At 44.7% G+C, this 13,191-nt stretch overlaps 3 protein-coding genes across 3 annotated transcripts; all 3 read left to right on the plus strand.

The window, feature by feature from the left end:
* Nucleotides 1–336: 336 nt before the first annotated feature.
* On the plus strand, nucleotides 337–4,723 carry LOC121993076 (cold-responsive protein kinase 1-like). Its single transcript, XM_042547750.1, has 7 exons — nucleotides 337–575; nucleotides 1,031–1,176; nucleotides 1,304–1,419; nucleotides 1,506–1,716; nucleotides 1,839–2,076; nucleotides 2,319–2,469; nucleotides 4,108–4,723. Exons 2-7 carry the CDS (start codon nucleotides 1,107–1,109, stop codon nucleotides 4,495–4,497), a joined length of 1,176 nt encoding a protein of 391 aa, XP_042403684.1. The 5' UTR covers nucleotides 337–575; nucleotides 1,031–1,106; the 3' UTR covers nucleotides 4,498–4,723.
* Nucleotides 4,724–5,163: 440 nt separating this feature from the next.
* LOC121993075 (probable alpha-glucosidase Os06g0675700) lies at nucleotides 5,164–8,541 on the plus strand. The gene is made up of 5 exons (XM_042547749.1): nucleotides 5,164–5,555; nucleotides 5,636–6,291; nucleotides 6,385–6,615; nucleotides 6,698–7,338; nucleotides 7,425–8,541. The coding sequence occupies exons 1-5, from the start codon at nucleotides 5,335–5,337 to the stop codon at nucleotides 8,304–8,306; spliced, it is 2,631 nt and encodes an 876-aa protein (XP_042403683.1). The 5' UTR covers nucleotides 5,164–5,334; the 3' UTR covers nucleotides 8,307–8,541.
* Nucleotides 8,542–11,820: 3,279 nt separating this feature from the next.
* Nucleotides 11,821–12,924, plus strand: LOC121991224. Its single transcript, XM_042545236.1, has one exon. The coding sequence runs from the start codon at nucleotides 11,821–11,823 to the stop codon at nucleotides 12,922–12,924; it is 1,104 nt and encodes a 367-aa protein (XP_042401170.1).
* Nucleotides 12,925–13,191: the final 267 nt, after the last annotated feature.

Here is a 13,191-nt window from a genome sequence, read left to right on the forward strand (position 1 = left end):
TTAAAGGAGAAGTTCTCTTTTTTTTTCAAAAAGATTTTTTTTTAAAAAAAAAAACTGTATCTATTGATAAATATAAAAGTTAGGTGATGGTAAATTACCCTAATTATTTGAGAATGTAAAATGGAATAAATAAATAAATAGTTTGTAATTTATTAATCTTGATACTTAAAAGCACGTAATGCATGCCAAGTCAAGCCGCCAGCCACGTCTCCGTTCGAAGTCTGACTCGGATTGAACGAGAGTGAGACCGGGTTCACGCGGGATCAAAATCGGCGGCTCGGTCAAGCCGTGCGGGAACTCTGGTTACCACGGCGATTAGTTAATATAATAAGCTATCGGCGGGCGCTAACGAGCTCCCCCTTGCTCGCGGCAGCGGTTCTCTCCCCTCTCGTCGGCGCTCACCGGTGGTCTCGGCTCTCTATGATCAATTCCTCAGTGCTTCTCTTATCTCATCGCTTTTAGATATTGCGATTGACGGGAGTGAGAAGGCACCGCGTGGGGGCGGCCGCTTCTGGGAGGGAGGAGAGCTTGTGTATTTGATTTGAAGACATTTCGTCGTGGCGTCCAGATCCCAGGTAAATTCAGCTTAAAAAAAATATCCTTTTCCAGCGAAGAAAGTCTTAGGATCAGATTATCATGGCATGTTTTGATCTGTATTGTTAAGTTGGATTCATAGAAGGAGACAGCATGAATTCTCTAGTCCAAACTCCAAACAGGAGAAACAGTATTGATAATTTTGACCGAGAGCTTATCAATTACTATGCCGAAGAAGTTTATCACTTGATTGACTTTTGGTAGCCCATTCCGTGCAAACATCTTTGTTGACTTTTGTCCACATGCTTTGGTAGTCTACAAATCTTTTTTTCGATTTCAATGATGTCAGACTGTATATAAGGTGATTTACAAGCTTTGACAAATGGTTGGAATGTCTGTTATTGTTTTTAATAAATAAGCGCACCTATGACCTTGGTTGGTCTTAGCTCTTAAACTTACCATGCCATATTTCCCTTACTTATGTCTGCTCTTGCAGAGAACTCTTGCCTGTTATCTCCAGCAATCTACGTCTCTTAAAAAACAAACAAACTTGATAAATATATCATTCAGCAATGGCTTGCTTTGCTTGCATATTTAGGAGGAAAGCAACTTTACGCCGGCAACATAATCAATTTAGTGAAGGTAACATATTCTTGATGTTTTTCTGCTACTTAACTTGATGTTGTCCTACCATTTTAACTCATTTCCTTTGATGCTAAGAATAGCTTATTCCACCTTCTTTGAAGCTTGACATGTTTATTTTTGTCAGACGTTCCTGGAATTGAAAGTGCTACAATTTACACTTTCAAGGAACTGACAAATGCAACCGATGGTTTTAATCCAGCTAACAAAATTGGAGAGGGAGGTTTTGGTTCAGTATATAAGGTGATTTACTAATTTCTGTAGACTGTAGACTTGATCAAAGCTATTAATTTTAGAGAAGTACCTTTAATATTAGTTCATTGATATAGGGAAGACTTAGAAATGGAAAAGCTATTGCTGTAAAGGTGCTTTCCTCCGAGTCAAAGCAGGGAGCACGTGAGTTTCTGACTGAAATCACAGTGATCTCTGGCATAATTCATGACAATCTTGTCAAGCTGTATGGCTGCTGTGTAGAGGGATCTCACAGAATTCTCGTTTACAACTATCTCGAGAACAATAGCCTCGCAAAATTCCTTCTTGGTACCTAATACATTTCTTATGCTTTTCTATATTAGTATTCATGTCTTGACTTAGTATCAGACTAGCAGCCAGGTTCTCATTTTATAGCACATAACAATGTTCTGGTTCCTGCTTTGTTTCAGCTTCCAACCGCAATAACATTTATTTCAACTGGAGATCAACAGTCAAAATTTGCGTTGGTGTTGCTCGTGGGCTTGCATTTCTTCATGAAGAAGTGCAGCCACATATAGTTCACAGAGATATTAAAGCAAGCAACATTCTTCTTGATAAGGATCTAACACCAAAAATTGCTGATTTTGGTTTAGCAAAGCTTCTACCAGCAAATATAACACATGTCAGTACTCGAGTGGCTGGAACAATGTAGGTGTCCTCTTTTCTGAAATAGTATTGATCTATTTGTAGGAAATGCAAAACCAACCCTTGCTTGATGTAGTATATGCAAGTATCTGCCATCAATGAACTCCAATTGAGAAAATGTAAACTGTTCTTTGAGGCTGGTCCTTGTAACAAACATAATTTTTGCTGCATAATAAAATAAGGCCAGTGACATATGTCATCCTACTTTGATGACGGGCTCACAAATCTTCACTTTCTTTGTGCAGAGGATACTTGGCACCTGAGTACGCCATCCGTGGACAAGTGACAAGGAAGGCAGATATTTACAGTTATGGCATTCTTCTGCTGGAGATTGTCAGTGGAAGATGCAACACGAATGCACGACTACCTTATCAAGATCAAAATCTTCTTGAAAGGGTAAGAGAAGTATATAAATTAAATATAAAATGGATGGTGACTTCGAGTTGCACATAAAGTAATTTTTCCAGAAACAATTTTGTTGTTTCTGAAAGATTGGTCTTTGTCTTGAGAATTCTGTTTAGGTTGGATACACTAGTTCACAGTTTCTGGCAACTGGTTTTGAAAATGACACTGAAGCATTGCACGCATGAGAAACTCTATATTTTCATAAGTTTATGTTTACAAAACTTAAAGTGAAACACTCTCCTGGTGTTTGCTCATAATGTTGTCAAATTTTGCTTCGTGTGCCAGTATAAACTATTAACACAATTATCTTGAAACCCTGATACACTAAATAAGATTCTTTAGAAATTATCTTGGATAATGTTTTAAGTTCAAATTGTTGGGTATGACCAGCTAAGAAAAGGATATTGGTTTGTGTTTACACACGTTATATTGAATTCGTGTTGGAGCTTACTGAATTTTATATTTGGACTTGTTTGGTTAAAACACAGATACACTCTTTCTCTCTCGACCTCATTTGGAAGTATATATTCAATACTGTCCTTTCATAATTGTGTTTTGCCCTATTATGCTGATTCCTCAGACTTTCATGTTAATAGTATTTTTGGGTCAATCCTATTGGTTACTTGTTAATTATCTTTAGCAGCTCCATTGCATACATTAGTCCTATTGAGTGAACGAATACATATACTTAAAGCCACTTGCAATCCAGGTTTGAGGCAGCGAAAGGAGGTAGACGAACAGACTTCCTACCTACCCTATCGCAGAAGTTCAGGCAAAGGTCTGTAAGTTTGTCACTTAAATGGATCACTTCAAGTGGATAATTATTATTGGTGTTGAGCTCAAAAATTTCCCCTCATCTAACCTAAAATCTATCTATACTTGGGTCAGTAGGGAGCATATTCTGAGAGTCCCGATGTGACACTTTGAACTAGCTTGGCCAAATGGGAATGCCACACTTTCTTATTTCAGCTAGAACTTAGAGTTAAATTACATATAAAGATTTAAGTCACTTTTGTCCTTTTTCTATGGAGGAAAATCAGTTTTATCCATTTTCCATCTAGATAATACAATGTATCAGTTGAATTAGGGTAGGCTATGTGTATCGCTATGCCCATGGCATTAGGACTGGAGTTCTTTACCGTTTCTAGGTCTGGTTCATCTAGGCCGGGCTTAAAATTTGGTTAAAATTGGATCTCAATGAGGAAATCTGTTATCATAAGTTTTGTTCAAAGTCGCTTAAGGACAACTTTAGTGTGGAAGTTTCTTGAATTGTGATTGTGAAACAAGAGAACTCAACACTGTCTGTGCTCTCTTTCTCTTGGTTAATAACCAACCACAAGTAGCTGGAGCTCCATAATTTGCTTGTCGTCGTCGTCGTCGTCAGTTTTTTCGGTAAAGAAATCTGCTGAGTAAATAAATGGTTAAGAAACATGAGCTATGAATTCTGTTACTTAGAAGTGTTTTAATCTACTGAGTTAGTTGTTCTTTGTGCACAATTAAGCTATTTTGCATCTTACTTGCAAATTATCTTTGAATGCAATTGAATGTAAGACAACTTAGATAAAAATAAGTTCTTCTGCTGATGAATCGACTGACCTAAATCTTAAAATATGGTTCGCTGTTGTACAGACCCCAGGAATCACAAATGGGCTTCTCGTCTTGCAGACGTGGGCGTTATACGAATCTGGCAGGCTGCTGGATATCATAGATACTTCTTTGACAGATGAGTTGGATGCTGAAGAAGCATGTAAATTCTTGAAGGTTGGACTGCTATGCGCACAAGAGGACATGAAGCTTCGGCCCTCAATGTCGACTGTTGTCAGTATGCTGACTGGTAAAATGGATGTGAACTCTGTGGTGATCACAAGGCCTGGTATCATTAATGACTTAATGGACCTTAAAATTAGAAGCAAAAACAAGGCTGACCAAGTGAACATATCCTCTAACGCACCATCTGTTCCAGGCACACCCTCATCCTCAGACAACACGACGCATGCATCCCGACTGAGGATAAGTTAACACTGAAATTCGAAGAGCTAACTCTCAGGGTACATAACAAAGCCATATACAATCTTTGAAATTCTTTTCCCCGAGTTTATTTCTTGGCTGTGGAAATATACTAGGACTGCGATTGAAACTGAACTTGATTGTGCATAAATTTGAAGAATGTGGATTTTTTTTTCTTGATTTAATCAGAACTAGATTGTAGATTCTTGATTTAAACAGAGCTTGCCATTCTTATTTAGCATCTGTGTTACATGGGCCAGCAGAGAACATGTTTGATTGAGTCAATCTATAACGATAAAAATTTGGCGATCTTTTGTAAGAAACTATTTACAGGATTTGAACTGATAACTTTTAAATCAAGTAACAATTTTACTATTATGGCAAAGATTCCTTTCATGAAAATAAGTAGAGCAAATCAAATCAATTGGGTCAAGGATAAACAGACACCATTAAAGAGTCATATCCTTTGCTTCGTCATATTCTATGCTTTTCTTTTCTTTTTTGTCCTTTGCTAAACTTGATACTTTCTTTTCTAAAGAATAAGTTACTCAAATTATGTAACGCACAGATGAAACAAGCTAATTTCCACATGCACTTTAGGCAAAAGATAGTGATAAAAAGTTGGCGACCTTTTGCCCTTCTGTAAAAGCACCTGCTGTCTTTTTTTGTCTTCTCATTCAATCGCTTCCATTAGCTAACATTGCTCAATCCAAATCCATATCTTCAATTTGAGGCTAACAATCCTAACAAGTTCGAGTTTGTAGAAAGTCGACGACAATTAAATCTAAATTATTCCACCTAAAAAAAGAGTATAAATTTAATATATAAGTAGATATTTTCCAATAGAGGATGATGGAGATGATGGATTCTTCCTTCTTCCTCTTCCTCCTCCTCTTCTTCTTCCTCAGTACGTGCTCTTCTCTTCATGATGGAGAAGCCGCTGGACATGGATACAATCTCCGATCGGTCAACGCCGATCCGTCGGGAAAGGCGTTGACCGCCGAGCTCGCCCTCATCCGCCAATCGCCGGTCTACGGCGCCGACATCGAAAACCTCCACCTCTTCGCAAGGTTAGTCAGCGGCTTCCATTGATAGTCAACGTTAAGTCTTTTGTTAAAGGATTTTGATCGATGTTGTTGAATTGATTCAGCTATGAGACCGGCGACCGGTTACGCGTTCGAATCACCGACGCCGATCGCCGGCGATGGGAAGTCCCCGACTCCGTCATCCCTCGCTCCTCCAAGGCGTCGACTATTGTGGCCGCGCTCCGCTCCGGCGGCGGCCATGTCTTCTCCGCCGAGGGGTCCGACCTCGTGCTCACGCTCGCCGCTACCTCCCCGTTCACCTTCACCGTCTCCCGGCGCTCCTCCGGCGACGTCCTCTTCTCCACGCTCCCCGCGCTCGTCTTCAAGGACCGCTACTTGGAGCTCTCCTCGTCGCTGCCGGCGGACAGGGCGTCGCTCTACGGCCTCGGCGAGCACACCAAGAGGACCTTCAGGCTGGCTCCCAACGACACGCTGACGCTGTGGAACGCCGACATCGGCGCCGCCAACCTCGACCAGAACCTCTACGGCTCGCACCCGTTCTACATCGACCTGAGGTCGTCGCCGCCGGGAGCCACCCACGGGGTGCTCCTCCTCAACAGCAACGGAATGGACGTCGTCTACGGAGGATCCTACATCACCTACAAGGCGATCGGGGGCGTCCTCGATTTCTACTTCTTCGCCGGGCCGTCACCGCTGGCGGTCATGAACCAGTACACCGAGCTCATCGGCCGACCGGCGCCGATGCCGTACTGGTCCTTCGGTCCGTAGACTAACTCATCTAAACTAAACGCCATCGTCTTAAAAATCCAATTTTGAGAGCTCCCCGTGATAGATCCAACTCGTCGCGATGCAGGATTCCACCAGTGTCGATACGGATACAGGAACGTCTCCGAGCTCGAGTACGTCGTCCGACGGTACGCCGAAGCTCGAATTCCTCTGGAAGTGATGTGGACGGACATCGATCACATGGATGCCTTCAAGGATTTCACGCTCGATCCGATCAACTTCCCTGCGGAGAAGATGAAGAAATTCGTGAATCGCCTTCACAAGAATGGGCAAAAATACGTAGTCATTCTCGATCCAGGTAATCGATCGAGCTCCTGCAAAAATTGCAATTCGCTACAATCGGTAGAACTGCGTGAGATGTTTGTGATGGATTGTTTCAGGCATTAATGTCAACTACACGTATGGAACATTCCTCAGAGGATTGGAACAAGGCATCTTCATCGAGAGAGGGGGAAGTTATTACCTCGGAAGCGTCTGGCCCGGGCCTGTCTACTTCCCTGACTTCTTGAATCCGGCCGCCGCCCGGTTCTGGGCGGAGGAGATCGCCATTTTCCGGCGGACGCTGGAGGTGGACGGGCTGTGGATCGACATGAACGAGATCTCCAACTTCATCACCTCGCCGCCGGAGAGCCAGCTGGACGAGCCTCCGTACAGCATCAACAACGCCGGCGTCCGGCGGCCCATCAACAACAATACGGTGCCGGCGTCGGCGGTCCACTACGGGAACGCGACGGAGTACGACGTGCACAACCTCTACGGGTTCCTGGAGTCGAGGGCGACGCGAGACGGACTTGTCCGGGCGACGGGGAAGCGGCCCTTCGTGCTCAGCCGCTCGAGCTTCGTCGGCTCCGGCAAGTATGCGGCGCACTGGACCGGCGACAACGCGGCCAAGTGGGAGGATCTCGCCTACTCGATCCCCTCCGTTCTCAACTCCGGAATCTTCGGGATTCCGATGGTCGGAGCCGACATCTGCGGCTTCAGCGGAGACACGACAGAGGAGCTCTGCCGGCGGTGGATTCAGGTAGACGATAGATTCCCCCAACAAGATTAGATTTTGACGTGGTCGAACGATTCCACGGAAGCTAAATTCGTGTAATTTGATCGAAGCTGGGAGCATTCTATCCATTTTCGAGAGATCACTCGGACATCCACTCGATCCGCCAAGAGCTCTACCTCTGGGACTCAGTGGCCCGGTCGGCGCGCAGGGCGCTCGGTCTCCGGTACCGCCTCCTCCCCTACTTCTACACGTCCATGTACGAGGCGCACGTGACGGGCGCGCCCATCGCGCGCCCGCTCTTCTTCTCCTTCCCCGACGACCCGGCGACCTACGACATCAGCACGCAGTTCCTGGTCGGCGCCGGCGTGATGGTGTCCCCGGCGCTGCAGCCAAACGCCACCACCGTCGAAGCCTACTTCCCCAAGGGCAAGTGGTTCAACCTGTTCAACCACTCCGACTCAGTGGCGACCGGCGAGAAGGGAAGGTACGTGGTGCTGAACGCGCCCGAAGAGAGCATCAACGTTCATGTGAAGGGAGGGCACGTGCTGGCAATGCAGGGGGAGGAGCTCACCACCGGGCAGGCGCGGCGGAGCCCGTTCGAGCTCCTGGTGGCGCTCGACGAGGGAGGAGCCGCGACGGGGGAGGTGTTCCTCGACGACGGCGAGGAGGTGGAGATGGGAGGGGAGGGGAATGACTGGAGCTTGGTAAGGTTCAGGAGTCACCTGGAAGGGAAAGATCTGAAGCTGAGGTCGGAGGTCATCAATGGCGCTTATGCTAAGAAGAACACATTGGTGATCGAAAAAGTGGTGATTCTCGGATTGCCACTGAATGAATCATCTCAGATTTCGATTTCTTCTTCTTGTTCTTCTTCTTCTGTGTTCTTGAACTCAATCAGAGTCGATGAATTCAGTGTTGTGGAAATTAATGGCTTGTCACAGCTCATGGGGGAGGAGTTTGGGCTCAAATTTGAGATCATTGACAAGGCCAAGTGAGAATCACAAGCAGTTCAACTTTCACAGCACTCCTCCTATGCGTTATCTATCAAGCATTTTCATTTTAATTTCCATTTTAATGAGGAATATCGAAAACTTATGAAAGTTTTTATGTGCTTCATAGAACCACTTTGTTTGTTATGAAAGTTATTGAGGGTGGTTATTTATGAAGGCTTAACTTGTTATATATAGAATATATGATTATGCCTCAAAGAGACTACTGACTTATAACCAATCGAATTGCTATAAAAAAAGAAATGGGAAATTAAAACAATGTCGGGCTGCAATGCGTGATTCCATGCTGCTAACTATTCCTGAAAATCGTCAGAAATAGTGAGGAGATCTTCAATTCTATTATCTGACACAGCACTATCTAAAGTTCTGTTCCCAAATCACATGACCTAGTCACCTATGGCTCAAAAATCACATGACCTAAACTTCGTTGCTATTGACGAAGTGTCCCTTCTCCCCCTAGCTATAGGTGAGCGTTCTATTGATTTTTTTTTAAATTCGGATATTAATTTTTCCAACCTATATATTAATTTTAAAGATGATGAATTCGATTCCACGTAAATTTTTTATCTGTATAAATCAGAACATAGTTGAGAATCAAATCTTAATCTCTAGTTAATCATTAGAGAATCTTGATTGCTATACTCTAGTCCCAGGGCATTTGATTGATTTTCTATTTTAGAGTGAGCATTAGATTAGAATTGAATTGAATCCCATGGACATCAAATTAAATTAATTGAAATTGAATAGATTTTTTTTTTAATAATTGAGTGATATGAAATTGATTAATTTATAACAGATTAAATCAATTATTAAATCAATTGTAATTTAGTGTTGCGTCATTAATTAACTATTGACTCGACTGTATCAATCCATTTTAAAATTTATTATATCCGATTTGTGAATGGCAATCACTGTGTTACTGGACTGTTAAATTTCATATTGGACAATCAATTAATCATAATGCATCAATTGTCATAAGTACGATATCGATTTAATTTAATTTTAAATTTTCTAATTGCCACTAAATCAAATAAATCTCTATATATATATATATAATAAACTTCTGAATTAACTGATATGACATATTAATAGATTTATGAATTAACTGATATGACGTATTATGGGTATTGAGAGTGGTTCCAAATATAATAAGGGTCCATAGCTAAGATGATAGAGCAATCAAATGTAAAGTGATATAATAAGTCAAAGTTAAGATAAGATAATAATTTCATCGATAAGACTCTCAATATAAATTTAGATAGCTCTAGAGTTGATTGAATATACAGGGCTTATCTTCTCAATTTTCATGGATAAAACTCTCAATATAAATTTGGGTAGCCCTAGAAGCTAGCTGGATATACAGGACTCAACGTTCCACTTCGCATAGGCAAGACTCCCAGTCTATAATCAAATTGGTCCTAAAGTTGGCCAGACACTCAAGGCTCAACTTTCCACTTTTCACAGGTAAAACTTTCAGTTTACAGCTCATCGACCTTAGAGCCGGCTGGACACCCGGGGTTCGACCCCAAAGCCGATCGGATACCCAGTGCTCAGCTCCTCATTTCTCATGTGTAAGGCTCCCAGCCTACATCTGGTCGGTCCCAGAGATCGTCAGACAACTAGGTCTAGTTTTCCACTTCTTATGAGCATGACTCCCGGTCAACAATCGATCGGCCCCAGAGCTGGTTAGACCTACAAAGTTCAGCTTTCCACTTCTCATGGACAAGGGTACCAGCATAAACCCAGCCCACTTTAAGCTGATTAGACTCCCTCTAGAGGGTAGTATTATCAGAGAATCGCAACAATCTATCAAAAAATAACGGTTACTCATCAGAGAATATTCCATTCCTCTGACATATACACGGAATGGAATCTTCCTCTACCTTGAGGAAAGTCGATACATATCCTTCATCATACGACATATTCTGACGCCAAATATTCTCTGCTGCCTCATTATTACAGAGATTATAAGAGAAGATATAACAATAGATCATTTACGTTGGCCAGTTAAGCATAGACATACATATTTATACACATCCACATTTATTATTCTATTGTTAAACTTCTTCATTTTTGCTCGATTTCTATTTTGACTTAAGCGCCAAAAATCTTTCTTGATTTTCGCTATAATGTTCCTGATAACTTTGTCTATGGTGTACATAAATTCACAACTCTTAACTCAAAGTCTTTCCTCCATCAACGTAACATTCCAACCACATCACCTATTGTTTCATCTACTAAACTTTCGGACTTACATCATTAAACAAATTAAAATTTCAAATTAAATCATTCATTCGATTATTTCATTTAACTGAGATCTTATTCACCGGTACCCTACCTAACTACTAAGTACTAACACTGCGTTGCAAACCTGTCCGGGACGGTGTCACGGGCTGGTTCAGCCAGATTTTAATGGTTGAATAAGTATATCAGACCACCGACACCGAATATGTAAAAACAAATATTACCACAAAGAGGGTGAGGAAAGTGATCAGGTTTTACCCGAACCACGCAAAGAATCCACTCCTGAGCTCATGATTTCAAAGGAAAAGGATGCATCAGTCCCTGATGCCAAAATGCACGTAGATTGTCAGCTCGATGGCTCCACTGTTGAGTCCTTTTGGATGGTGGCCAAGTGCCAAAAACGTAATCAAATGATTAAAATTTTGCTGTAAATAATGAGCAGTCTTTATCTGCAGCTGCATGTCAGAATCATATTGCTGCGATAACCTGCCTTTGAGATCCTGACAAGTCCACTGTTGAGTTGCGGGGGCAAACAGGTCGTTGTATCTATAATCTAATATTTCTCAATTCTGAGTAGAGTAGAAATTAGAAAGAAAGAGACCTAAAGCATCTGAGGGGTGAAGATGCGAACGGAATATGATTTTTCCGTTGGACAGATAGAATAAGTAAATAGTAAAAAAATTGAGTAATTTATCCTCTTCTAACGGAAAACTACTTTTTTTTCAGTTATAAATTTGTCCGCATTAAGTTTTAGGTAAGATGTAATTAACCTACAAGGCCGAGGGCATTTATGTCATTTGACACTCGAGTAGCTTTGTTATTCAGCACGAAATTTGGAGCGCTTTGAGCCGTCGATTAGTCACGTGCTCAGGGGCATGGCATGGCATCCGCCTCGAGGTACCGGTCAAAGTTGAAACCCAAACTCCACCGCTGCTGCCCGGTGGAGCGCCGCGACAGCTACCGATGCGGCCCGTCACGAGAACCGCAACAGTGGAAAAGCAAAATAAATGGCACCTTCCCTCTCATTCACTTCTACCCGCGCCCCGGCGTTGCTCGTGGGTCCCGCAGAAGGACGCAGGTGGTGACGTGTTGCAGGCGAGTACTGATTCGACGCGTACCGGTAGCTCCGGCGAGAAAATTGATACTCGCGAGCGACGTATGATCGCTTGCGTGTCGCAATCTGGTTCGTCGCGAAGCAGGACCGAACCGGTTTATAAAAGCCATCCCATTGGTGGTCTGAAGGACGGCGACCGCCATGATCACCGACGTAGCCCGCTCGCCCGACGCATTCCTTGGCCGCTCGCCGGCATTCTCTGCATTCTGCCATCTCTCCACCAAGAAGTCCCTTGAGCCGGCCAGGGAGAGAGCCGATGAAGAGGAGAGCGGCGGCGGCGGCGACTTCGAGTTCCGGCTCCACGACCCCATCTCGATGCTGCACGCCGACGAGCTTTTCGCGGACGGGAAGCTCGTGCCTCTGCACCTGGCGGCAGCGACGCGCGGTGAGTCAGAATGTGCGGCCTACATGCGCTCGGTGGGGCAACTGAAGACGCGGCGGAGGACAGAAGCACCTTCTGGATCGGACCAGTATGTCTTCTCTCCTCGCGCGCCGAGCTGTGCGATCCGGTGGCGTCAACTACTCCGCCTCAAGAAGGCGGCCGGACCCAAGCTCGAACACGAGAATGCCGTCAAATCGAGGAGCCATGGTCCGGAGGACGGGCCGTCGCGGAAACATTTCTTTCACCGGAGCCCTAAATCGTCCTCTGCTCTCGAGCCGGCGATGTGTTTGCCCCTTCTCCGTGAACCGGAAGCTGAAACGGTCTTAGTCTCTTCCCGGCTCTCTCTCTCTTCGTCCTGCTCCTCGGGCCGCGACCATGAGGACCTCCATCGTCTATCCCTAGACGCTGCCAAGCCCCACCGCCACATGCCGATGCTCCGATTGGTCCGGCCACTTCCAGCGACGGCAGAGCTGCCGCTTCGTGGGCGGATCAGGCGGGGCGGCTCTTCCGATATGGCGCCGGGGCAGGGGCAAACGACGACGGGGATCGGGCTCACGATGCCTGTGGACAGCCCGCGAATGAACCCGTCGGGGAAGGTGGTGTTCCACGGGCTGGAGCGGAGCTCAAGCAGTCCCGGGAGCTTCACCGGCGGGCCGCGGCCGCGGTTGCAGGGGATGGAACGATCCTACTCAGCCAACGTCGTCCGGGTCTCTCCGGTCCTCAACGTTCCGGTCTGCTCCCTCGCGAAGACCGGCCCGGTCTTCAGGTTCGCCGGCCCGTTCTTCTCGCCGCAGAAGAAGGAGAAGGCTAATCCAACAGCAAGCCAAACCGCCGGCGGCGGCAGGAGGAGGAGCAAGAGCTAGATTCCCTCCCATTCGAAATCTTCAGATAAGATGCCGATGCTCGCAAGGTTCCATCACAGGTCTTGATTTCCTTTTTCCTCTCGGCCATTAATTTTCCGTCCAGATCCAGAAATCTATTTTTGGGCCGGAAAGCTGCTTTAAAATTCGCACCTTTCGGTATGCACTGCCACACAGGGGGCAGGGCTGCTTTTGCTTGGTGCGTTGTCTCTTTGTGCTTTGTTGTAACTCACGCCAGAGAATTTCCAGCCGCATGTGCTATTTTCACTC

The sequence above is a fragment of the Zingiber officinale genome, chromosome 6B, assembly GCF_018446385.1.
Source record: "Zingiber officinale cultivar Zhangliang chromosome 6B, Zo_v1.1, whole genome shotgun sequence".
In the NCBI taxonomy this organism is placed as follows: domain Eukaryota; kingdom Viridiplantae; phylum Streptophyta; class Magnoliopsida; order Zingiberales; family Zingiberaceae; genus Zingiber; species Zingiber officinale.